Source organism: Schistocerca serialis, chromosome 9 (assembly GCF_023864345.2).
Source record: "Schistocerca serialis cubense isolate TAMUIC-IGC-003099 chromosome 9, iqSchSeri2.2, whole genome shotgun sequence".
Classification (NCBI taxonomy): domain Eukaryota; kingdom Metazoa; phylum Arthropoda; class Insecta; order Orthoptera; family Acrididae; genus Schistocerca; species Schistocerca serialis.
In genome coordinates, this window is record NC_064646.1 from 31,912,779 (window position 1) to 31,940,712 (window position 27,934).

At 42.1% G+C, this 27,934-nt stretch overlaps 1 protein-coding gene across 2 annotated transcripts in view; it reads right to left on the reverse strand.

Moving 5' to 3' along the window:
• Positions 1 to 27,934, reverse strand: part of LOC126419304 (acetyl-CoA carboxylase) — a 444,881-nt gene that overhangs the window by 140,609 nt on the left and 276,338 nt on the right. For both annotated transcript variants that reach the window (XM_050086479.1, XM_050086480.1), the window contains exon 3: positions 3,251 to 3,368. In XM_050086479.1, coding sequence (XP_049942436.1) covers positions 3,251 to 3,368 — 118 coding nt within the window. The remainder of the gene's footprint in view (positions 1 to 3,250; positions 3,369 to 27,934) is intronic.

Sequence of the window (27,934 nt, forward strand, 5' to 3'; positions counted from 1 at the left end):
AAATGAGCCAAATGTAACACCAGCAATATCAACTAAATGTAAAAAACAAAAAAGAGTGTGTGTGTGTGTGTGTGTGTGTGTGTGTGTGTGTGTGTGTGTGTGTGTGTGTGTGAGAGAGAGAGAGAGAGAGAGAGAGAGAGAGAGAGAGAGAGAGAGTTAAAACAAGAAAGTCATCACATATTGACCCACGAAGTTCCAGGAATGGATCAAGAAATGCAACATGAAAACATGAAGATACTCATTAGGCCTATGTGTTAGCAATAAACCGCAGTTTTATCCAAAGGAAAATTCACTTGAGAAAACTACAACATAATGGATCTTCCCTCGTCAAAACATTGGGTCCCTCTCATCCTGGATCTGAGTGACATTCTCTTCCTTTTTAATCCTCTCCAAGAAACAAACTGATAGTTTCATAAGCTAGGATAGTGCCATGTACTTTTGTATGTAACTATTGGCAGTATTCAATGTTTGCCTCCTAATGACAAGTAGTGGCCAGCCATTCTGGTACCCCAAACCATCACAGTCTAAGTATGCCTGCTATTCCACTAACAATGCGCACTGCTAGATTGCAATCACCACAGAAATGTGATACACATAAGCCTATCATATAGCTGTGTACAGTCCACTTCTACCCGTATTTGCATCATAGCCCAGTTCAAAGTTACTGTCATTCTGTTATTGTGGCATTAGGTGTCTAAAAGGTACAATGAAACCAGTCTCATATCATCTGACAGAATATTGACTGATCTTGGTAAGAGAGGGTGCTGCTAAGTCTCAGTGTTCATCATCTATTTGCAACCGTAATTGCTTATTGCTGGTACATTTTTCTGCTTATCATTCAAGTGAGGTTTATTTGGCCCATTTTTATGAGGATTGTAATTTTCATAAATATATGTATGATTTCTATGTGCGCAAAATCAATTTAAACTGGGGCCTCGTTTTTCCTTTTTCACTATTGGGCACATATACACACATCAAAAAAAGTTTTACATCACCTCTGGTCCGAGCGTTCCAGAACCTGTACAGAAAGTGGGAATAGAGATCAACATAAACATCATTTCCGCCCTTTTTATTGCTCATGAAAACCATGCACTGCATGTTGTACCACCATACAGTGAGACCTTCAAAGGTGGTGGTCCACATTGCTGTAAACAGCGGTACCTCAAATACTCAGCAGCATGTCCTCTTGCATTGACACATGCCTGTATTCATCGTGGCATACTATCCACAAATCCATCAGGGTACTGTTGGTCCAGATTGTCCCACTCCTCAATGGCGATTTGGTGTAGATCCCTCAGTGGTTGGTGGGTCACGTCGTCCATAAACAGCCCTTTTCAATCTATGCCAGGCATGTTTGATAGGGTTCCTGTCTGGAGAACAAGCTGCCTACTCTAGTCGAGTGATGTCGTTATCCTGAAGGAAGTCATTCATTCACAAGATGTGCATGATGGGGGTGCGAACTGTCATCCATGAAGACGAATGTCTGACCAGTATGCTGCCAATATGGTTGCACCATCGGTTGGAGGATGGCATTCGTGTATCGCACAGCCCTTACGGCGCCTTCCATCACCACCAACGTACATCGGCCCCACATAATGCCACCCCAAAACAGCAGGGAACCACCACCCTGCTGCACTCGCTGGACAGTGTGTCCAAGGTGTTCAAGCCTGGCCATGTTGCCTCCAAACAAGTCTCTGACGATTGTCTGGCTGGAGGCATATGCGACACTCATTGATGAAGAGAACATGATGCCAAAACTGAGCGGTCCATTCGGAAATTTGATGGGCCCATTTGTATTGTGCTGCATGGTGTCGTGGCTGCAAAGATAGACCTCGCAATGGACATCGGGAGTGAAGTTGCGCATCGTCCAGCCTATTGCGCACAGTTTTGAGTTATAACACGACATTCTGTGGCTGCGCAAAAAGCATTATTCAACATGGTGGCATTCCTTCCAGCAATAAGACGTAGGTAGTGGTCATCCATTGCAGTAGTAGCCCTTGGGCAGCCTGAACGAGGCATGTCATTGACAGTTCCTGTCTCTCTGTATCTCCTCCATGTCCGAACAACATCGCTTTGGTTCACTCCGAGACGTCTGGACACTTCCCTTGTTGAGAGCCCTTCCTGGCACAAAGTGACAATGCAGATGTGATCGAACTGCAATATTGACCATCTAGGCATGGTTGGAATACACACAACATGAGCTGTGTACTTCCTTCCTGATGGAGTGACTGGAACTGATCGGCTGTCGAATCCCCTCCATCTAATAGGAGCTGCTCATGCATGGTTGTTTACTTCTTTGGGCAGGTTTAGCAACATCTCTGAACAGTCAAAGGGACTGTGTCTGTAATACACTATCCTCAGTCAATGTCTATCTTCAGGAGTTTTGGGAATCGGGGCGATGCAAAACTTTTTTTGATGTGTGTAACATTCCATCAGCCCGCCCAGTTAGCTGTGTGGTCTAACGCACTGCTTTCTAGGCGGGAAGGCTTGCCAGTTTCCGGCACGAATCTGTCCAGCAGATTAGTGTCAAAGTCTGGTGTGCTGGCCAATCTGTGGATGGTTTTTAAGGCGGTTTTCCATATGCCTTGGCAAATGCAGGCTGGTTCCTCTTATTGCACCTCAGTTACACTATGTCGGCGATTACTGCGCAAACACTTTCTCCATGAATGCGTACACCATAATTACACTACCACGCAAACAACACTCGTCTGGTGTGAGACGTTCCCTTGAGGGGGAGGGGCTGTTGTGGGGTTGTGAGCCACTGAGGACTATGGCGGGGACAAAGCCTCTCCATCATTTCTAGGTCCCCAGTTCCATGCAATACAACACAACACAACACGACATTCCCTCACAAATAATAAAACCAAAACGGGAAACCACTGCATGAAAAACTTTTAGTTACAATGCAACAAGTCTAGTTATGAGCGAAGAACAACACAAACATTAGATTTCAGATTAATTGATTCCTTCATCAGTCACAAACAAAGGTGTGGAAGAAACAGGAATAATTCAAGGGTTATACTGAAAACTTGACTCAGACATAAGGTTAGGGAAAGAATGGCTGATATTTAAATTTCCATCTCTCCCTATGGTACTGTCCTTTCAGTGATCCAGTTAGCTGTCTATTTGATCACTGAATAGTCTTGTTACCTACAATCTCAGCCAGATTTTTATGACTAATTTTCAGCACTGTGTTAACGAACTGCAACTGCTATTCCTGCTCACTCCAAAATAAATGAATTACACTTACTTTGTTGATGACTTTCGTGCCACCAAACCTCCTAACAAATTCTTCTGGTGTTGCAACAGTAAAGTCCTTCTCTTGAAACCGAGGCTGAACCATCACTGTGCCCTGGGACATACTGGGCCTATAAACAGAAAAACAAACTGTGCAAATGATGCTACAATGCTAAATACAATATAGAATTCCACATGTTGTGAACCTAAGTCACACAAGTTTACACGTCTCAGTTCCCCCTGCATCTCAAAATGCTGATCTTCAACTCTGACTTGATAATCATAAAAAATTTACACACTACAGACAGAAATAGACAAAAAATAATACAAAAATAAAATAGGCAATAAAATTTGTTTAAAAACTAATAAAATGGAATGTCTAAGAAAATTTGGCAGTTCTCTTGCTACGCTGCAACTGGACAATTACATAGCAACATTGAGCATGATACTTAGCTTTATAGGTGAAACATACCTCTCCAAAAAATTACTAAATACCGAAAACACGCGTTTAAATGGGTATCAGTACTGATCTCTTATTCTTTTTGTATTACAAGGGCATCTTTGCACAAACAGTTGGTTAGTTGTAAAACAATGTTATCATTTTGAAAAGGTTCCAATGCTCATACATATTTTGTGTAGCTGAAGGAAACGAATTTATTACAAAAAAGTTATGGAGGTCTGATTTTGGCGTCGAAATTATGTCTCTATAACCAGCAGTTATAATGTTTAAACATCACAGGAAAAAGTAACTACGTTGAAGTTGAGATCCAAATTTTCGGACATGGGAGTGTATTTCTGATAAACAATGAGAGAGAAATGAAAATATAAGCTCCATAACAAAGTCATGTATTGGACGTGTAAAACACTTGAGACAATAAATCTTTTTTACTTGCAAACTTTACACAAATAAGAAACAGATATATGACTGTGTGTCTGAAATTTTTCGTTTCAGGCGTCTATGAACAGCTTAATTATAAGATATAAACGAATGAAAAATAGCATGGTAATCAAGTACAGCAAAAAATCCACAAAACGAAATTTACGACCTGTTTTTGCAGGCAAGAAAATCGTATTCAATGAAAAGTTGAGTCTGAATGAAATTTGCTTTACGGTTAACTGCCTGTAACCATTGATTGAAATCTCCTATGAACATTGCAAAGTGGTCAGCACATATTCCTAAAAGTAATCTGACACCTAACTGCTACCTGGTTTTTCATAGACATGTTTTAAACAAAAAAGAAAAAAAATGAGGCATGTTTTTTTTTTCTTTTCGTAACTCCAAAGTTATTTTACACCTTTTTTATCTCGTGCATTATTATCGCAGAGTAACAATTAAAAGTTAAAAACACTGTTGCGCAGAATTATTCTCTCTAGGGATAAAACAGTAATTAACCAAAAATTAGTTACTGATGGCTCAGTGCTCATATACGTATTAGTAGTATTTAATTATCCGTAGCTTCCAAGAAAAATTTATTCATTATCACTTATGAATAGTTGATCAGCGCCTTCCCAACTCTCAGCTCCGGCAAATACGAGTTCTGCTTCACAAAATCCGAACTCAGGGGCTGGACTGCAGATCAGAAGGCCATTTCTGTTCAAACTAGAAGTTCTTGTTAAACATTTAAAAGACGTGTTGTACACACCAACACGGAACCTTAAGTGAGAAACAAAGTATGGGATACTGTTACCTTATCATTTTTTCGAAAAACCGTACGCGTTGCAAGAATAACTACACGACAATACAGATTCGCAACTTCTGGTACGAGCTCGGCTACGATTTAGGTACTGCATGACAGTGGGCATGGGATAGTACTTACGTCCTGCTATTGACAGTCACAATGGGTTCCCACGGCCTTCGTTCTTGCTTGATGTATGGCTTACAGTAGTTACCACCTTGCCTGTGGCCTGCTGATTGGTTAAAAGGCTGAGATCGCACGTGTCTTCCAATGCTTAACGGTATTATCTGTTCTTATGTGTATATTCATTAAAAATACAGTCGCAAGATGTGCGTCACTAAGTTACTAGCAGTCTCTCTCTCTCTCTCTCTCTCTCTCTCTCTCTCTCCCGGGGAGAGAGACCATAAAACATCCACATCCAATCACAGTATCCAGTGTTCTGAACCATGGCCGTCTGCAGAAATTTATACACGGAGGGGAGGGGGCATTTGTTTAAAATTACCATTTTTTAAAATTATAAATGAGTTGGCCAAATCGAAGTATTCATAGAACTATCACACTGTGATCAGCCACGTAATGCTACAACTTTCTAAACATGAGTCTTATCGCCATCACGGAAAATCACCTATTGTTGTTGTGGTCTTCAGTCCTGAGACTGGTTTGATGCAGCTCTCCATGCTACTCTATCCTGTGCAAGCTGCTTCATCTCCCAGTAGCTACTGCAACCAACATCCTTTTGAATCTGCTTAGTGTATTCATCTCTTGGTCTCCCTCTACGATTTTTACCCTCCACGGTGCCCTCCAATGCTAAATTGGTGATCCCTCGATGCCTCAAAACATGTCCTACCAACCGATCCCTTCTTCTAGTCAAGTTGTGCCACAAACTCCTCTTCTCCCCAATCCTACTCAATACCTCCTCATTAGTTACGTGATCTACCCACCTTATCTTCAGCATTCTTCTCTAGCACCACATTTCGAAAGCTTCTATTCTCTTCTTGTCCAAACTGGTTATCGTCCATGTTTCACTTCCATACATGGCTACACTCCATACAAATACTTTCAGAAACGACTTCCTGACACTTAAATCTATACTCGATGTTAACAAATTTCTCTTCTTCAGAAACGATTTCCTTGCCATTGCCAGTCTACATTTTATATCCTTTCTACATCGACCATCATCAGTTATTTTACTCCCTAAATAGCAAAACTCCTTTACTACTTTAAGTGTCTCATTTCCTAATCTAATTCCCTCAGCATCACCCGACTTAATTCGACTACATTCCATTATCCTCGTTTTGCTTTTGTTGATGTTCATCTTATATCCTCCTTTCAAGACACTGTCCATTCCGTTCAACTGCTCTTCCAAGTCCTTTGCTGTCTCTGACAGAATTACAATGTCATCGGCGAACCTCAAAGTTTTTACTTCTTCTCCATGAATTTTAATACCTACTCCGAAGTTTTCTTTTGTTTCCTTTACTGCTTGCTCAATATACAGATTGAATAACATCGGGGAAAGGCTACAACCCTGTCTCACTCCTTTTCCGACCACTGCTTCCCTTTCATGCCCCTCGACTCTTATAACTGCCATCTGGTTTCTGTACAAGTTGTAAATAGCCTTTCGCTCCCTGTATTTTACCCCTGCCACCTTCAGAATTTGAAAGAGAGTATTCCAGTTAACGTTGTCAAAAGCTTTCTCTAAGTCTACAAATGCTAGAAACGTAGGTTTGCCTTTTCTTAATCTTTCTTCTAAGATAAGTCGTAAGGTCAGTATTGCCTCACGTGTTCCAATATTTCTACGGAATCCAAACTGATCTTCCCCGAGGTCGGCTTCTACCAGTTTTACCATTCGTCTGTAAAGAATTCGCGTTAGTATTTTGCAGCTGTGACTTATTAAACTGATAGTTCGGTAATTTTCACATCTCTCAACACCTGCTTTCTTTGGGATTGGAATTATTATATTCTTCTTGAAGTCTGAAGGTATTTCGCCTGTCTCATACATCGTGCTCACCAGATGGTAGAGTTTTGTCATGACTGGCTCTCCCGAGGCCATCAGTAGTTCGAATGGGATGTTGTCTACTCCCGGGGCCTTGTTTCGCCTCAGGTCTTTCAGTGCTCTGTCAAACTCTTCACGCAGTATCGTATCTCCCATTTCGTCTTCATCTACATCCTCTTCCATTTCCATAATATTGTCCTCAAGTACATCACCCTTGTATAAATCCTCTATATACTCCTTCCACCTTTCTGCCTTTCCTTCTTTGCTTAGAACTGGGTTGCCATCTGAGCTCTTGATATTCATACAAGTGGTTCTCTTCTCTCCAAAGGTCTCTTTAATTTTCCTGTAGGCAGTATCTATCTTACCCCTAGTGAGATAAGCCTCTACTTCCTTACATTTGTCCTCTAGTCATCCCTGCTTAGCCATTTTGCACTTCCTGGCGATATCATTTTTGAGACGTTTGTATTCCTTTTTGCCTGCTTCATTTACTGCATTTTTATATTTTCTCCTTTCATCAATTAAATTCAATATTTCTTCTGTTACCCAAGGATTTCTATTAGCCCTCGTCTTTTTACCTACTTGATCGTCTTCTGCCTTCACTACTTCATCCCTCAGAGCTACCCATTCTTCTTCTACTGTATTTCTTTCCCCCATTCCTGTCAATTGTTCCTTTATGCTCTCCCTGAAACTCTCTACAACCTCTGGTTCTTTCAGTTTATCCAGGTCCCATCTCCTTAAATTCCCACCTTTTTGCAGTTTCTTCAGTTTCGATCTGCAGTTCATAACCAATAGATTGTGGTCAGAATCCACATCTGCCCCTGGAAATGTCTTACAATTTAAAACCTGGTTCCTAAATTTCTGTCTTACCATTATATAATCTATCTGATATCTTTTAGTATCTCCAGGATTCTTCCAGCTATACAACCTTCTTTTATGATTCTTGAACCAAGTGTTAGCTATGATTAAGTTGTGCTCTGTGCAAAATTCTACAAGGCGGCTTCCTCTCTCATTCCTTTCCCCCAATCCATATTCACCTACTATGTTTCCTTCTCTCCCTTTTCCTACTGACGAATTCCAGTCACCCATGACTATTAAATTTTCGTCTCCCTTCACTAACTGAATAATTTCTTTTATCTCGTCATACATTTCATCTATTTCTTCATCATCTGCAGAGCTAGTTGGCATTTAAACTTGTACTACTGTAGTAGGCATGGACTTTGTGTCTATCTTGGCTACAATAATGCGTTCACTATGCTGTTTGTAATAGCTAACCCGCACTCCTATTTTTTTATTCATTATTAAACCTACTCCTGCATTACCCCTATTTGATTTTGTATTTATAACCCTGTAATCACCTGACCAAAAGTCTTGTTCCTCCTGCCACCGAACTTCACTAATTCCCACTATATCTAACTTTAACCTATCCATTTCCCTTTTTAAATTTTCTAACCTACCTGCCCGATTAAGGGATCTGACATTCCACGCTCCGATCCGTAGAATGCCAGTTTTCTTTCTCCTGATAATGACGTTCTCTTGAGTAGTCCCCGCCCGGAGATCCGAATGGGGGACTATTTTACCTCCGGAATATTTTACCCAAGAGGACGCCATCATCATTTAATCATACAGTAAAGCTGCATGTCCTCGGGAAAAATAACGGCTTTAGTTTCCCCTTGCTTTCAGCCGTTCGCAGTACCAGCACAGCAAGGCCGTTTTGGTTAATGTTACAAGGCCAGATCAGTCAATCATCCAGACTGTTGCCCCTGCAACTGCTGAAAAGGCTGCTGCCCCTCTTCAGGAACCACATGTTTGTCTGGCCTCTCAACAGATACCCCTCCGTTGTGGTTGCACCTACGGTACGGCCATCTGTATCGCTGAGGCACGCAAGCCTCCCCAGCAACGGCAAGGTCCATGGTTCATGGGGGGGAAAAAATCACCTATAATGAACTGAAAAGCATTCCAGAGGAGGGTCGGGGAGTAAATGCCGCTCCCTCCCACCCGCGCAAGTGACAATGCTTCCCCCACCCACCTCCCCTTACGGACGCCTATATTCTGAGTTATGTTGGCTGTTTGAAAATGAATTACAAACTGAAACAGATTGCAATGTTGAACAGCTCTGCGTCGAGTAGCAAGGTGGGCACCGCTAATTTTAACATACTTCAGGAACTAACGAGCTGAAATGTCCTTACACTTTTGCGAAGTCTGTTTCTTCCATGAATTAAAAAAAAAAATACCATTCATATAATCTACATTATTACAGCATACGAATAAAACTGTAGACCTTTAATAACAACCATGACAGTATTCTGCTACATGTTCTGTGACAAAGTATAGCGAAACGATACGTTTAAAGAATTAAATAATAATTTCTTGTATGGATTCAAAAATACATTTTGCAGAGTTAATCCACAAAAAAGAAGAATATAATACTGCGTTCACGTCTCATCTTCAAAATGACCATTGAGCTAAGCCACAAGAAAGAAGAATATAATACTGTGTTCATATCTCATCTTCAAACTGAACATTACTAGAGAGAGAGAGAGAGAGAGAGAGAGAGAGAGAGAGAGAGAGAGAGAGAGAGAGAGAGAGAAAACACTACTGAGATATGGAACGTGGTTTAAACTGACAACGGTTATGTTACAGCAGCATCATTATATCAAGCGAGGTGGTGCAGTGGCTAGTACACTGGACTCCCATTTGGGAGGACAACGGTTCAAATCCGCGTCCGACCATCCTGATTTGCCGGCCGCGGTGGTCTAGCGGTTCTAGGCGCGCAGTCCGGAACCGCGCGACTGCTACGGTCGCAGGTTCGAATCCTTCCTCGGGCATGGATGTGTGTGGTGTCCTTAGGTTAGTTAGGTTTAAGTAATTCTAAGTTCTAGGGGACTGATGACCACAGATGTTAAGTCCCATAGTGCTCAGAACCATTTGAACCATTTTGAACCATCCTGATTTAGGTTTTTCGTAATTTCCCTAAATGGCTACTGGTAAATGCCGGGATGGTTCCTGTGAAAAGTCGGCAGACAGAAACCGAAAGAGTCGACAGTAAAACGCCCGACGAATAGATTAGACGAGTTAATTTTTAGTCTCAAAATCGTACATGCACATTTGTTTTCTACAATAACTTATGCATACTTTTAGATTTCGATCATACACAATCACAGAAGGTTCTTAGAATGGTATGGACTTCCAAAACCATTCATTTTAGCAATGATTATGATAGATTACTCGTAGGATTCGGGCGGAAGTGAGGGAATCCTTCATACAGCTACATCCAAATCTGTAATTATTGATACATGTTCAATTACCCGAAAGTTCCTAAATGCAATGTAACATATACCGTACAGTTAAAAGGAAGTCACGCTTGATCAAGGTCCGCGTCACTTTCCATTTTTAACCAGACATAACGTCTGAGAAAGGAAAGAAATAACAACAATAATAATAATATTAATAATAATAATACAGTGCAGACCCTATAGCAGTGCAACAGACATTATGCAGTCATTGTTGTGTTGTGCTGTCTAGTTCGCTTACTGTTGCAAAGTGAGCAGTCAAGCAATTTCTAGTCTATTGCGGGAACAATCCACAATTCGCAGAAGGCATTCTCATGAGATATTTAACCATATGTGATATATATGTCTCAGTCCTACAGTCACCGATGAACTGTACGAAGTGGTAAGTGTATGCACACTTGGTGGCCTATGTGGGGCTATGTTGTTCATACTTTCGTTCGATAAGCTGAGATCTCCACAACATCGCTACTTACGTAATTAGTGTTACTGTCTTACGAAATAGTGATAATAGTAATGATCGTTTAAAAAAAGTTTCGTGCCCAAAGCGAAAATGAACCCTTTTGTTTTCACTTCTCAGATGATTACACTTTAGCCCTCTAGCTGTAATTACCTCCCCTGTTTGGAAATCACTGCTCTATAGTAACTAGCGTTAGGCTGCACGCCATTCACACAAGCGGCTGCAACAACAACACAACGCAGTGAGGTGTCAGATGTCATGGGATACCTACTAATATCGTGTCGGCCTTTTACCCTGCGTAGTGCAACATCTCTAAGTGGCATGGACTCAAAAGTCGTCTGAAATACTGAGCCATGCTACCTCTGTAGCCGTCCATAATTGCGAAAGTGTTGCCGGTGCAGGATGATGTACACGAACCGGCCTCTCGATTATGTCCCATAAATGTTCGATGGGGTTGATGTCGGGTAATCTGGGTGGCCAAACCATTCGCTCGAATTGTCCAGAATGTTCCTCAAAACAATCGCGATCAACAGTGACCCGGTGACATGGCATCGTTGTTTGGGAACATGAAAGTCCATGAATGGCTGCAAATGCTCTCGAAGTGCTCGAACATAACCATTTCCAGTTACTGATCGGTTAAGTTTGGCCAGAGGACCCAGTCCATTCCACGTTAACATGGCTCGCACCATCACGCAGCCATCACCAACTTGCACAGTGTCTTATCGACAACGTGGGTCCATGGCTTCGAGGGATCTGCGCCACACTCGAACCCTACCAAGAGATGTTAACAACTGAAACCGGAATTCATCCGACCAGGCCAGGTTTTCCAGTCGTCCAGGATCCAACCGATATGTCACGGGCCCTGGAGAGGCGCCGCAGGCGATGTGCTGTTAGCAAAGGCACTCGCGGTCGATCGACTGCTGCCATAGCCCATTAACGGCAAATTTCGCTGCACTGTCTTAACGGATGCGTTCGACGTATGCCCCACATTGATTTCAGCGGTTATGTAACGCAGTGTTGCTTGTCTTGCAGCACTGACAACTCTACGCGAGCTGCTGTCGGTGGTTAAGTGAAGGCCGTCGGCCACTGCGTTATCTGTGGTGTGAGGTAATGACTGAAATGTGGTATTCTCGGCACACTTTTGGCACTGTGTATCTCTGACTAATGAATTCTCTAATGATTTCCGAAATGGAACGTCCCCTGCGCCCAGGTCCATCTACCGTTCCGCGTTCAAAGTTTTAATTCCCATCGTGCCTCGAGTGGCCGAGCGGTTCTACGCGCTACAGTTTGGAACGGCGTGACTGCTACGGTCGCAGGTTCGAATCCTGCCTCGGGCATGGATGTGTGTGATGTCCGTAGGTTAGTTAGGTTTAAGTAGTTCTAAGTGACCTCAGAAGTTAAGTCCCATAGTGCTCAGAGCCATTTGAACCAACCCATCGTGCCTCCACAATCACGTCGGAAACCTTTTCACGTAAATCACTTGAGTATAAATGTCAACTGTGCCAATGCACTGCCCTGTTTACACCTAGCATACGCGGTACTACAGCCATCTGTATATGTGTATATCGCTATACCATGACTTTCGTCATCTCAATGTAATACCGTTATTCAACGTATATTTACTCCGTAACTTTTTGTCACACCTACATAAGGGTTATAATGAACTGGTTTCGTTCAGATCTGGTATTTTGTCACAAAACAATAATACAGTTCATTTTTTTTAAATTGATCCCTGTTTCTACCGAACGTGTTAGTCGCTGATTCAAGCGCCAATGATCATTGTTAGCCATGATGAAAAGAGATTACAGATATCTTTAACTAATCAGAAGTTATTTGAGGTGATAAAGCTAGGCAGATATAAAATAAGGCAGGTAGGTAGATACTGCAACTGTTTTAACTTTTTTTTAAATTTCAGTGTAGTGCTTTTCCTGCCAATTAAGCAGTCATTAATTTGTAGTCAGTCGTAAAATACACAGAGAACATCCACTGCTCTTCTTTAACCATTAGGCTGTTAAAATTTAATTTATTTTGCATATATTTGAAAAATAAAAGGTTAAATAGTGTTTTTTTTTTGATCTGTAATACGCTAACCTATCAAAAAAATTTTAATGTGACCGATTTTGAAAATCGGTGAGGAGGGACAAACGTGTCCCACGAACCTAACAAGGTCCATGTTTTCATGTGAACCTAGGATTTTCAGCGTTAAATTGTTATCTGTACAATGACCTTACTAGTATGGTAAATATGGAGAAAGCGTAACAAATCAGCACCGACACACATTTTATTCTCACTACAGTTAAAAACATGAAATATCGTACAAAAATCCTCAATATAAAATTTTATGATGGCTTTGGCACAGCACATACCAATGTTTTCTACTTTATATGAAGTAAGAATGTCTGTGAAGCATAAAGAACACAGTTACTTCAGACATTCTAAGAAAGGAGAAGTCGGTGATTTGATCTGATTTTCGTGAACTAGACGCACTGGACCAGTTACAAACACATGCCGCTCACAGCCCTCTATACACCTACCCCACGTTCCACAGTATCTTTTCCAATTTCCGAAAGCTTCTTGTTCGATTGTAGCACTAGACAGATATCGGGATATAATACGGCGTATTACTTTAGTGAGATATACGCGTCCCACGAATGATAGATGTAAACTGGCTACTGAAGCATGAAGTTTGCAAACGGTGCTTCTGTCGGTTAACGAATTCCTTGGCCTATTCCACATTTCTGAATGTACTACTGTATGATGTGAGACTCAACACAATGAATGAATTCATGGAATGATGAGCACCTCTGCACTATCTTGCTCGTTATCTGTGAGCTTACAACGGTCGAGCACTAGGGCTGTAGATGAAACGTTCACTGTCATTTGATAAACCCGTTGAAGATGTGCCTGTCCTACATTTAATTCAAGCATTTTCTTTTTTCTCTCGCCGAAGACCATCCAAATTCGACGTTAGCGCCCAACACGGAAAATGCTTTGGTACCGACTCACAAAGTTAGTACTGTCATCTATGGAAGAGTTCAAATGGAAGAACGAAACAGAAGCGACTGACCTTGGTAGAGCGCTAGCGCCGCCTGCCCGCGGTACTGTGTGAGTAAGGCGGTAACTCGGCCGCAGAAGAGAAGATGCGCAGCGGCAGTGGCGAGCCCCGCGAGTGTGTGAAGTTGTGGCATCGCGGCCAGCCCGGTGGTACCACGCTCTGGGCAGACGTCACTCCGACGGGGGGTATCGAGTCCCACGGCCTCTGACGTTTCGCAACGCCATTTCTTTCTCCTCGCCAGTTCTGCGACCTTTACATGCGATCATTCCTGTGTAGCAATGTTGCTGTACTGATTATGGCAACTACTGCTACAGCTGCAAGCGCCTTTCGAGGCCGACAGTGTCTTTTTATAGGAGAAAGAAACGACAATATGTGGAGCGCGATTAGAAAGCCTGAGAACGTATTCTGGCCGCTCGTAAGACTTGCGTGCCGGCCATCACGCCAACTGAGCGTGTACATCAGAGTAAACAAAATCTGTGGACAGTAGCGCATTTATTAATGAGGAGCTGCGTTTTGCGATAAAAATAACTAGCGGAGATGTAGTGGAAACCAGGTAGAACTGAATAAGATTGTAAACACACGACACTTCCTACATATGTGCCTAGAATGGCAGATTCATTCATCTGCTCCCCTACGCTCTTTCTCGCGACTGTTTGAGAACCAAAAAAAATGCTATTAGTTAACAGGTATATGTACATTTGTTTAGCTGATTGAAAAAAGGTGTCTGACAGAGTTACCTGGAAAGGCTGACGACTGATAAAGGAGATACACATATGACGAAATGGTAATAGGAATTAAAAGAGTGGCGATGAGGAAACAGAGGAGATGAGTATTGTTGATTTTCACAAACGCTTTTCAATATTTTTGCTGAGAAAGAAACAGACAAAGCATTGCAAGAAGCAAGAGGCACAATAGTATGAGAAAGAATAAAGGATAAAGAAATTTAACTACGCAGCTAATCAAGCAGTGTTGGCTGAATCAGAGTTTACAGTTTATTATGGACTGGATCGTAAAAGTAGAAGAAGAGTATGTAATGACGATAAATGTAAGAAGGGTCCAAGTGATCAGAATCAACAAATATGAATACTGGGTCAAAGGATCACTGGGAGAAAAGAACTTGGGACAAGTAAAATCTTATGACACTTTTTGGTGACAGAAAATGAAAGCTGCGTCGAGGAAATAGGAAGTAGAATTTCTATGGCTAAAAGAGCTTTTTAAAAGTTGAGTACTTAGTTAAAGCAAACAGAATTCCCTTAAAATTAAGAGAATCGCCAAGTGTTTTACGTGGAGTGTGGTGTTATATGGCAGTCAAAAAGAAAGAGAAAAGAATACTTTGTTACTTTTGAGATTTGGATGTGGAGAAAAATACTAAAAGTGAAATGGCCTGAAAGTCTGAAGAATGGCGAGGAAAGAAAACTGGTGGAAATAATAACATAACGATGAAGAAATTACCTGCAATGATGGCAAGATTGCAAAGGAAAGGAGGGGAGAAAAATATGCTGGATGACTTTAAAAATGGACGAAGTTAGTAGCAGATGATATAAAAAATAGCTGAATTAGCAGCAGATTACGTCATAGTCACAGGAGAGTCGTTAATACACTAGTAGTAGTTTTGATGTACAGATTCCATATTTCATTGTCTCAGATTCTCGTCTGATTACCGTTGTTGGGTTCTTTTGTAAAACTGTTGTCCATAGAATGCACAGATCTCTGTTGAAACTGGCCAGTGCGCCTTTATATTGAGCTACACTATCCACACACCGTCGAGGCACTGTACGGTTAGATTGAATGCTCTAAAATCTTCCGTTGATAAAAGAGTGGTACCTTTAAGGGGCTTTTGACATTCAAATTGTATAGTCACTTCAGGAGATTGTCTGTCTTCATTTTCTTCAGTTGGTATGCCTCCCTCACACCTCCTCCCCCCCCCCCCCCCCAAAAAAAAAGAAGATTGGATGCCGTCCTGTCATGATGTAGGTAGTGTTGGAAAATGGCTCTATATTTTATTACAAAATCTTTGGATTAATAATTGGGGCAGTACTGTCAAGCCACAGATCACAAAGAATCCGAGTACTATCGGTATTTTGCGGAGCACTAACCCAAGGTCGCAGCATAATAATGCCGCTTTGTGCACATCCAGTGTCCTCTCGAGCCTCACTGAAGACGAAAAGCGGATTCCACCTCGTACTAACACCGCTGGGAACTGTTTTCACTGGATGAGTAACCTGTCTTCTCTTCTGGCTTAGTCTTCCTGTTGTGTGTCTCCTCGATGGCCACAACTTCTTCTTTCTCTGACACGCTTTTCTTCGTGCTGCTACTACACGTGTCATGAGAGGCTAATTACAGCAGACAGCTGAGCAGGACGCCTATAGGACGGGGGAAACAGTTCTTCCCCACGCTCACTTCCGGCCACGGGCCACAAATCGTCTGTGATACATTAAATGTATTCACAGTGGCGAATAACGACAACCATCATCTGTAGAATGGAATGACGACAATAAAAATTTGTGCCGGACCGGGACTCGAAGCCGGATTTGCCGCCTATCGCGAACGGCCGCCTCACCATTTGGCTAGCCGTGCACGGCTCACGGTCCGTGTGTCGTCAGTCACGCATCTGAGACCTGCACTCGTTCATCCACTACGTGTATTCCCGTACAGGTCAGACGTTGTACTCGAAAGTCGCTTGCCCCGTATCGACAGGTAAATACGATATTGCTGAGACTGTGCAATTCGGATTACGATGCAGTTCGATTCCTAATCCAGCACAAATTTTCACTGTCGTCATTTGATTCTACAGCTGACGGTTGTCATTATTCGCATTCGCGAATACATTTAATTTATTACGTAACGGCTGTAGTCGCCGCAGTGACTGTTCCTTTGGACATGCACGTACGTGTAAAGGAACTTTGCATCGTAATCAGAATAACACAGCCACTGCAATATCGCATCGTAATAGTGCGTGATGTTGGCCATCCGAAATATGTTCTCTTGTTAAGAAAGTTTACCAAGAATTAAGACAAGAATTAAAATATGAAGAGAGATCTCCAGAGTAATGCGACCAACCAAAGGCCTTACAGATGGGTGCTGTATAGCATATACTATGTTTAAATATTACCTTAACGAAGTTCTTAAAAATGCATGAAAAAGTGTGAAGAAATGGACCTAAACATAGATGGAGATTACCTGTCGAGTTAACTATTCGCCGGTGAACAGATAATACTGGCTGCAGATTACCTTGAAACAGAGTACACGAGGATGCATAGAAACATACAATAAAACGGAACAAATCATTTTTTCTAAAACAAAATCTCTCTCTATTGGAAGTAAGCAATATGACACATAATAGATGGAAGTACTATTCAGGCACTTCATAAGTATAATTATGGGAGTTACAGTGACAGATCAGGGTTCCAGTAAACAAGAAATAAGGTAGAGGACTATTCAAGCTAAACAAGCAATAAATGAGCTAAATTCCAGCCTTTGGTCAAATAAAATTACGGCAAAGACGAAAAAAAGTTACATGAATCAAAGACACAAAGCATTTGTTTATATTTAGCTGAATCCTGGGAAATGACAAAATATGATGATAAAAAATAAAAGACGTTAAAACTAACATTGTCGATCCTTTATCCGAACAAAACAAAAGTTCTATCGTGACTATTAAATAAATTATTAATACAGCAACTGACATCAGTACACACAAATAAAGAATGAGTGTTTCGGAACTGGAACTATCAGTGCGCTGAAAGGGTTGGAGGATTTAATGTATTTACGTTGCGCGAACATCTTAATGTCAGTCACAGTAACAATACCACATTCGCAGGCGCATTCCTACATCGCATAATCTTCTCAGCTGCGGACAGTTAATTTGATGTTAAGCGCCACAGATACGTCTTGGATAGACCGCCTTGTGAATGGGAGTTTGTGTGCAGTTCGGTCGAAATCTTGCACACGATGCTGGCTATTCATGGTAACATGCTTATATCTGAATGTGAAACTTGACTGAGCGACAGATACGCGCAATGCACGGAGAAGTTCTCGTGACGGTCAGCACACAGTCCAGATAGGGAGGTGGGGTATCGTGCTTGTATAGTCACACGTCAGATACAAATCGCACGCATGAGTCTCGGGCGAGGTCAAGGTTCCACGTGGTGTATTACGTCTGTCCTTGTCTTATGACGTCGCAGTAGTCAAGGACAGACATGTGACGCGCTGAATCATTTCTTTTCTATCTTAGTGGGACTATTTTTTTAATGTTCCTCAATATTTCAGCGACAAATGACGCCAGTCAAGCGTATAACTATTCTTGTGTCATGTTTACTTGGTCATACAACATCACCAAGTTTTTCACTAAGGAGCAGAAAGAAATTTCTGTCATGTACAATAACACACGATGGAACTATGTGTAAATGTGACCAAATTAAACTCAGATGTTTTATGACTGTTTTTCAGTCTCTAAATGAGATGAGTTGGGGGCGAATTTCATATACAAACATGACCGTCGACAAAAATTAGCACAGCTCTGTGCCAGCAGATTATAACATGAAACGTCTAGACAGCACTGGCATCTACTGTGATGGCACGAAGACAATGTAAAGTGAAAATATTGTAGTTCCAGTGCTTAATTTTAAGGAACACTTCCATCTCCCTCCTTCTATAGGTGATTGTAAGATACATGTAAACCCGCTCCTCAACAGTTGCGATTTTCACTTACAGTGCAAATTTTCACTTACAGTTAGACAAAAAACACGGCGACGCGGCACACAACAGTCGTGAAATATCTGTTGTGGGACTGCTAACTATTGCATTTCGTCATTCGCTTTAGTAGAAGGAAAAAGGTTTATTACATCCTCCGAAACCGAGCCTGAAAGCAGAAATGTGTCCCAGCTGTTTCAAGTATTTTTTTGGTGTAAACTGATATGATCAAGTGGACACTATCCATGTTCTAAAATTCTAAGCGACGAGATTCTAAGGATACTAACGGCGTAGCCAATATCCAGGTTTATGTCGCTTGAATCTTGGTTTGAAGCACCACAGTCGCAATGCTTCACTAACCTAATATGTATGCCCTTGCCTTCCTCCGTCGTTTGAGTTGCTTTACTCTGCCAGTTATAGGAGGGCCAGTAATTTCATGTTCATTTACAACCGCGATGCAGTTTGACATTTTTTACATCAACAAACCGTTGACAGAGTTGATAAAGGTATGGGAACATTAGCATCGCTGGCCAGAGAAAACGACTCACAATCTTATCTTTGACATGTGACGGGAGTCGTTCAGATCTCTCTGTGATTCGAGTGTGTTATGTATTCTTGCATGTACCGAGTTTCTGTAAAATAAAGTGCGTACACTGCGTCGTCTATCAGTCGGTGTCACTACGTACCGGAGTTCCACAGAGGCTATAAGTGAAAAAAAAAAAAATCCCAGGGCCGACTGAGAATAGAATTCAATCTCTTTGATTCTGTGTTTGTAATACTACCCACTCAGCCAGCATATCACAGTTATCTATACATTCTAAAGTAAACAACATCCTTAGTTTCGCGCTTTACCATACGAAGATTCTACCACGAAGGTGAGACTGAAGGAGTCTGAATAGCAGAGAAATAAAGCTGGCTTTGTTTATCACAAATGTCAAAGATGACACCCACCCCGCCGGTACTATTAGCATTCTGAAAGCCAAATGGAACGTGGCAAATCGCGCGCCTCTTCGACTGTAATCCTTCCCTAGGCAGAAGAAAAGTATTCTTTTGCAGCACAACAACGTACTAGGTCACAGAGAAGTGAGAACATTTTATCATAGAACTGATGCACATGCTGACCCTCATATCCAACCATCTGAGCTGACATATTTAAACAAAAGGCATTTTTATTCAGATGAAACCAGTGTAACATGCTGAATCATTATTTCGAATGTTATCGCACGAACATCTTTTGTGGGTACAGTAGTTACAAGGTTACTGTCAAAGTACACTACCGACAAGCAAATCGTTGACCTATCCTTTCTAACCTCTGAGAATACCTTACAGACGTTCTATGTGAGAACATTACGACTACTGACGAAGAGTTATACTCGGAACACTATCAAACTGTAGGTTAATAACAGAACATCATACATCAACAGTAGGTCTGTTCTTTCTTAATTAATGGGTTAGTGCATTAGTTAGTGGCGTTTTTCCATAAGTTTAATAATCACAAACAGGTACACATAACAGTGACTTTTGGTTATCAATAATACACTGAAGCGCCAAAGAAACTGGTATAGGCATGCCTATTCAAATACAGAGATATGTAAACAGTAAGACAAGTGTCTGGTACAGCTGTTAGATCGGTTACTGGTGCTACAATGGCAGGTTATCAAGGTTTAAGTGAGTATGAACGTTGTGTTGTAGTCAGCGCACGAGCGATGGAACATAGCATCTCAGAGGTAGCGATGAAATGTGGATTTTCTCGTAAGAACATTTCACGAGCGCACCGTGAATATCAGGAATCTGGTGAAAAATCAAATCTCCGACATCGCTGCGGCCAGAAAAAGATCCTGAAACAACGGGGCCAACGACGACTGAAGAGAATCGGTGACAGAAGTACAACCCTTCCGCAAATGGCTGCAGATTTCAGTGTTGGGCCATCAACGAGTGTCAGCGTGCGAACCATTCAACGAAACATCATCGACATGGGCTTTCGGAGCCGAAGGTTCACTCATGTACCCTTGATGACTGCACGACACAATGCTTTACGCCTCGCCTGGGCCCGTCAGTAACGACACTGGATTGTTGATGACTGGAAACATGTTGCCTGATCGGACGAGTCTCGTTCCAAATTGTATCGAGCGGATGAACTTCTACGAGTATGGAGACAACCTCATGAATCCGTGGACCCTGCATGTCAACAGGGGGCTGTTCAAGCTGATGGAGGCTCTTTAATGGTGTGGGGCGTATGCAGCTGGAGTGATATGGGACCCCTGATGTGTCTAGACACGATACTGACAGGTGACACGTACGTAAGCATCCTGTATTATCACCTGCATCCATTCATGTCCATTGTGCATTCCGACGGACTTGGGCAATTCCAGCAGGACAATGTCACACCCCAAACGTCCAGAATTGCTACAGATTGGCTCCAGGAAGTCTCTTCTGAGTTTACACGCTTCCGCTGGCCATCAATCTCCCCATACATAAACATTATTGAGCATATCTGGGATGCCTTGCAACGTGCTGTTCAGAAGCGATCTCCAGTTCCTCGTACTCTTACGGGTTTACGGACAGCCCTGCAGGATTCATGATGTGAATTCCCTCTAGCACTACTTCAGACATTAGTCGAGTCCATGCCATGTTGCGGCACTTGTGTGTACTGGCGGGGGCCCTACACGGTATTAGGCAGGTGTTCAAATGGTTCAAATGGCTCTGAGCACTATGGGACTTAACATCTGTGGTCATCAGTCCCCTAGAACTTAGAACTACTTAAACCTAACTAACCTAAGGACATCACACACATCCATGCCCGAGGCAGGATTCGAACCTGCGACCGTAGCAGTCCCACGGTTCCGGACTGAGCGCCTAGAACCGCTAGACCACCGCGGCCGGCTAGGCAGGTGTACCAGTTTTTTGGCTCTTCAGTGTATATTCTCCTTCACTGTTTACTACAATCTGCCAACGCTGGGGTAACTTTTCGAGTCCGCGATTGTGGAAATCGCGTGGTTTTGAGGCGAAGAACTCGTCGATCAATTTTCGGAGCACATTTTCATCCAGAAAGGAAGTTCCTTGAAGGTTGTTCTACAGATTGCATAAAAAACGAAAATCTGAGGCCGCAAGATCAGTAGAATAAGGCTAGTGCGTAATGACTTCCCAAACCAATTCCTGTTTATTGTTTTTTGCCAATGTAGAAGAATGCGGGCGGCTGTTATCGTGTAGCATCACTTCACGCAGTCTTTTTGGTCGTTGTTCTTGGTTCGCATCTGCAAGACGTCTCAGCTGTTGACAATAAATGTAGCATTGATGGATTAACCTTGGGGAAGCAATTAGTAGTACACCACACCGTTGCTGTTCCTCCAGATGAATAATATTATCTTTTGTGGATCCGCCCTGGTCTTTTTACGGGAATTTGTTGCTTTTCTTGGGCTCAACCATTCCTTTCTTTTCCGTAAGTTAACATAAAGACACCATTTATCGTCACCAGTAACGATGCAAGATAGGAATGGTCGGTGTTGCTCACGAGACAACTGATCACGCGCGAGCGGAGATGCACACATGGCCTACGGCTGATTTTTGTGATTTTCGCTTAGAGCGTGCGGGACACATACACTCGATTTTTTAACCTTACCCACTGCATGCAAATGGCGCATGATGATAGAATGTTCGCATTTGCCATTTCTCGAGTAGACTGAGGTAGATCATTGCAGATTAGCGCATTTAAACTGGGTTCACCAAACCCCGAAGGTCTTCCTGAACGTGGAGAATCGCTAATGTCAAAACCATCCTCCTTAAAACGAGACAACTACTTTCTTGCCGTGCTCTGTCCAACGGCATTATCCCCAAACAAGGCCCAAATGTTTCTGGCCTTCTCCGCTGCTGTCAGCCTTATATGAAACTCAAAAGAAGAATATGTTGGAAATGTTTCTATTTCTCCACTTGGCACTCCATTTTCTAGCGTCCACAGCTCCATTCACTATCTCCAAATGACAAAATGACAATATGTAAACTCAAAAACAACAGTGAAAAACAAATAAAAAAAACGACAACCGATAAATCAATCCACAGCTAAGAACTTATGTGCCAACCTAATACATCTTCACAAAACCGGCGCAATCTTTAAGAACGAGGGACGTGCCACTCCGGCGGTTTGGCGATATCAGAGACCCCGTGTTACAACACAACAGCCGTCAGCAGGCAGCCGCCGCTTTCTTTGGATACTTTGCTTGAGGTGCGATGAATTTAATTATTTGTGACTGAAATGTGAGCATTCTCCCATAGTAATAGTTTCTGTTTTGCTGAGGGATATTACATCATTATGGTACACTAAGTATGTTATGAAGCTCAGGCTAGATTTCTGAATCGTCGGACCTCAATTTTAAATTAAATACAGGCAAGAAAAAAAACCTGCGTCAAACACGTGGATTTTTTGTGTGTGGAAAGCCCTTTTTGCACCAGTAAATTGTACATACATTCATTTCACCAGGCGTGTAGGTAGAAAACTACATATGGTTACTTTGTGGAAATTTATTAAGATTAAAGCAGTAACAAACTTGACACAATTTTGATAATAGAACTAATTTTCGTATAAACTAGCTGAGACAACTGATTAACAGTTGTATATGAAATATTACGCATCCTCTCCAATTGGTATGTTGCTGCACAATCCATTACACGGTAAGTAAATTCTTTCTTACCTACCGCATTGCACATTAGTGATAGAATTATTTTCAAATGTGTGTGACATATGAATTATCGATTCTTTCTGCTTACTTGTTAAAATGTCTGAAACATCAGTTTGTTGGTAACTTTTCATTTTCAGTAGCATATAGAAAAAAAACATTTAGCATTCATGCGCATTACCAGTTTGAACAAGCAACTATTCAAACACGAATTGGTGAGTAATTTTATGCCGTTTCTTATGGATGCTGCAAAGTAACTGCAGTAATAACAAGTGAATATTTTTTCTTTTTTTTTGAGCATTGTGTTTCGGGGCTGTGATTAACACATGAATCACGAGAATTAAATAGTAATTTAATCTATAATCACTGTTAGCGGACACTATAAATTTTAATCAAATCAAAACGACAAACAGCTACCGTATACATCTCTTTCTAGTGCCCGTTTCGAGAATACAAAGCAACGTACATATCAGAACCGCTATCTATCAATTTCATCCTGGCCACTAAAAAAAGTTAGTAGGAATCTGACATTAATGTAGCCAAAACGACTAGTTTTAAGAAATGTAAAACCCAGCTGTTAATTGTCTGAGTTTCGCAAGTACTGTCGATTTCGAAAAGTCAAAGAACGACCGAGGAAATTATCCTGCGGCAGAAACCTCAGTCTCAACACGAAGTGGTAATTTTACGTTGTTTTGCACGAGTGCCGCAAAACAGTTGCAGCAATAACAAGCTTCTGTATGGCCGCAGGGTTGTGTACGGAGTAACGATTATACAAAAAAGCAACATTAAACTGCGCATCAGCTGGTTGTGTACCTGTGATAAAAGCTGCTAAGATTACACCGAATGGAAATACCATCGCACTCCTTTATCTTTCAACCTGAGTTGCTGTACAGGCTACTCGTTTATTTCTCACGGCCTCTTTTTGGCGCACTGCCTGACGGATATGAGATCAAGTATTATTCGCTTGGAGGAAGCAAACATTCAGCGTCTGTCTCCCAAGTTGTTAATACGACGATGTGTCGTGCCGCGCTGGGAAATACACTGTTGTTGTTGTTGTGGTCTTCAGTCCTGAGACTGGTTTGATGCAGCTCTCCATGCTACTCTATCCTGTGCAAGCTTCTTCATCTCCCAGTACCTACTGCAACCTACATCCTTCTGAATCTGCTTAGTATATTCATCTCTTGGCCTCCCCCTACGATTTTTATCCTCCACGCTGCCCTCCAATACTAAATTGGTGATCCCTTGATGCCTCAGAACATGTCCTACCAACCGATCCCTTCTTCTCGTCAAGTTGAGCCACAAACTTCTCTTCTCCCCAATCCTATTCAATATCTCCTCATTAGTTATGTGATCTACCCATCTAATCTTCAGCATTCTTCTATAGCACCACATTTCTAAACCTTCTATTCTCTTCTTGTCCAAACTATTTATCGTCCATGTTTCACTTCCATACATGGCTACACTCCATACAAATACTTTCAGAAATGACTTACTGACACTTAAATCTATACTCGATGTTAACAAATTTCTCTTCTTCAGACATGCTTTCCTTGCCATTGCCAGTCTACATTTTATATCCTCTCTACTTCCACCATCATCAGTTATTTTGCTCCCCAAATAGCAAAACTCCTTTACTACTTTAAGTGTCTCATTTCCTAATCTAATTCCCTCAGCATCACCCGACTTAATACGACTACATTCTATTATCCTCGTTTTGCTTTGTTGATGTTCATCTTATATCCTCCTTTCAAGACGCTATCCATTCCATTCAAGTGCTCTTCCAAGTCCTTTGCTGTCTCTGACAGAATTACAATGTCATCGGCGAACCTCAAAGTTTTTATTTCTTCTCCATGGATTTTAATACCTACTCCGAAGTTTTCTTTTGTTTCCTTTACTGCTTGCTCAATATACAGATTGAATAACATTGGGGAGAGGCTACAACCCTGTCTCACTCCTTTCCCAACCACTGCTTCCCTTTCATGCCCCTCGACTCTTATAACTGCCATTTGGTTTCTGTACAAATTGTAAATAGCCTTTCGCTCCCTGTATTTTACCCCTGCCATCTTCAGAATTTGAAAGAGAGCATTCCAGTCAACTTCGTCAAAAGCTTTCTCTAAGTCTACAAATGCTAGAAACGTAGGTTTGCCTTTCCTTAATCTTTCTTCTAAGATAAGTCGTAAGGTCAGTATTGCCTCACGTGTTCCAGTATTTCTACGGAATCCAAACTGATCTTCCCCGAGGTCGGCTTCTACTAGTTTTTCCATTCGTCCGTAAACAATTCGTGTTAATATTTTGCAGCTGTGGCTTATTAAACTGATAGTTCGGTAATTTTCACATCTGTCAACACCTGCTTTCTTTGGGATTGTAATTATTATATTCTTCTTGAAGTCTGAGGGTATTTCGCCTGTTTCATGTCTTGCTCACCAGATGGTAGAGTTTTGTCAGGACTGGCTCTCCCAAGGCCGTCAGTAGTTCCAATGGAATGTTGTCTACTTCGGGGGCCTTGTTTCGACTCAGGTCTTTCAGTGCTCTGTCAAACTCTTCACGCAGTATCGTATCTCCCATTTCATCTTCATCTACATCCTCTTCCATTTCCATAATATTGTCCTCAAGTACACCGCCCTTGTATAGACCCTCTATATACTCCTTCCACCTTTCTGCTTTCCCTTCTTTGCTTAGAACTGGGTTTCCATTTGAGCTCTTGATGTTCATACAAGTGGTTCTCTTATCTCCAAAGGTCTCTTTAATTTTCCTGTAGGCAGTATCTATCTTACCCCTAGTGAGATAAGCCTCTACGTCCTTACATTTGTCCTCTAGCCATCCCTGCTTAGCACTTCCTGTCGATCTCATTTTTGAGACGTTTGTATCCCTTTTTGCCTGCTTCATTTACTGCATTTTTATATTTTCTCCTTTCATCAATTAAATTCAATATTTCTTCAGTTACCCAAGGATTTCTACTAGCCCTCGTCTTTTTACCTACTTGATCCTCTGCTGCCTTCACTACTTCATCCCTCAAAGCTACCCATTCTTCTTCTACTGTATTTCTTTCCCCCATTCCTGTCAATTGTTCCCTTACGCTCTCCCTGAAACTCTGTACAACCTCTGGTTTAGTCAGTTTATCCAGGTCCCATCTCCTTAAATTCCCACCTTTTTGCAGTTTCTTCAGTTTTAATCTACAGGTCATAACCAATAGATTGTGGTCAGTGTCCACATCTGCCCCTGGAAATGTCTTACAATTTAAAACCTGGTTCCTAAATCTCTGTCTTACCATTATATAATCTATATAATACACTACTGGCCATTAAAATTGCTACACCAAGAAGAAATGCAGATGATAAACGGGTATTCATTGGATTACATTTTCACGCAATTTGGGTGCATAGGTCCTGAGAAATCAGTACGCAGAACAACTACCTCTGGCCGTAATAACGGCCTTGATACGCCTGCGCATTAAGTCAAACAGAGCTTGGATGGCGTGTAAAGGTACAGCTGCCCATGCAGCTTCAACACGATACCACAGTTCATCAAGAGAAGTGCCTGGCGTATTGTGACGAGCCAGTTGCTTGGTCACCATTGACCAAACGTTTTCAATTGGTGAGAGATCTGGAGAATGTGCTGGCCAGGGCAGCAGTCAAACATTTTATGTATCCAGAAAGGCCCGTACAGGACCTGCAACATGCGGTCATGCATTATCCTGCTGAAATGTAGGGTTTCGCACGGATCGAATGAAGGGTAGTGCCACGGGTTGTAACACATCTGAAATGTAACGTCCACTGTTCAAAGTGCCGTCAATGCGAACAAGAGGCGACAGAGACGTGTAACCAATGGCACCCCATACCATCACGCCGGGTAATACGCCAGTATGGCGATGACGAATACACGCTTCCAATGTGCGTTCACCGCGATGTCGTCAAACACGGATGCGACCAACATGATGCTGTAAACAGAACCTGGGTTCATCCGAAAAAATTACGTTTTGCCATTCGTGCACCCATGTTCGCAGGCGCTCCTGTCTGTGATGCAGCGTCAAGGGTAACCGCAGCCATGGTGTCCGAGCTAATAGTCCATGCTGCTGCAAACGTCGTCGAACTGTTCGTGCAGATGGTTGTTGTCTTGCAAATGTCCCCATCTGTTGACTCAGGGATCGAGACGTGGCTGCACTATCCGTTACAGCCATGCGGATAAGATGCCTGTCATCTCGACTGCTAGTGATACGAGACCGTTGGGATCCAGCACGGCGTTCCGTATTACCCTCCTGAACCCACCGATTCCATATTCTGCTAACAGTCATTGGATCTCGACCAACGCGAGCAGCAATGTCGTGATACGATAAACCGCGATCGCGATAGGCTAGAATTCGACCTTTATCAAAGTCGGAAACATGATGGTACGCATTTCTCCTCCTTACACGAGGCATCACAACAACGTTGCACAAGGCAACGCCGGTCAACTGCTGTTTGTGTATGAGAAATCGGTTGGAAACTTTCCTCATGTCAGCACGTTGTAGGTGTCGCCACCGGCGCCAACCTTGTGTGAATGGTCTGAAAAGCTTATCATTTACATATCACAGCATCTTGTTCCTGTCGGTTAAATTTCGCGTCTGTAGCACGTCATCTTCGTGGTGTAGGAATTTTAATGGTCAGTGGTGTATTAAGATCTTTAACTCAACGTTCTCAAGTGCAGCTTAGCCTGAAAAACTCCTTATGCTCTCTATAGTTAATTCAACGTTGACAGTCTGTGTGCATCTTATTAGAGCAGAAATTCTGATCACTGGAACTGCTGCTTCAATCATAACAAAACACTTATGATTTCAGCTGGTGCTAAATCGCGGTTCCCGCCAATCTGGTATCGCCAGTATGGATGT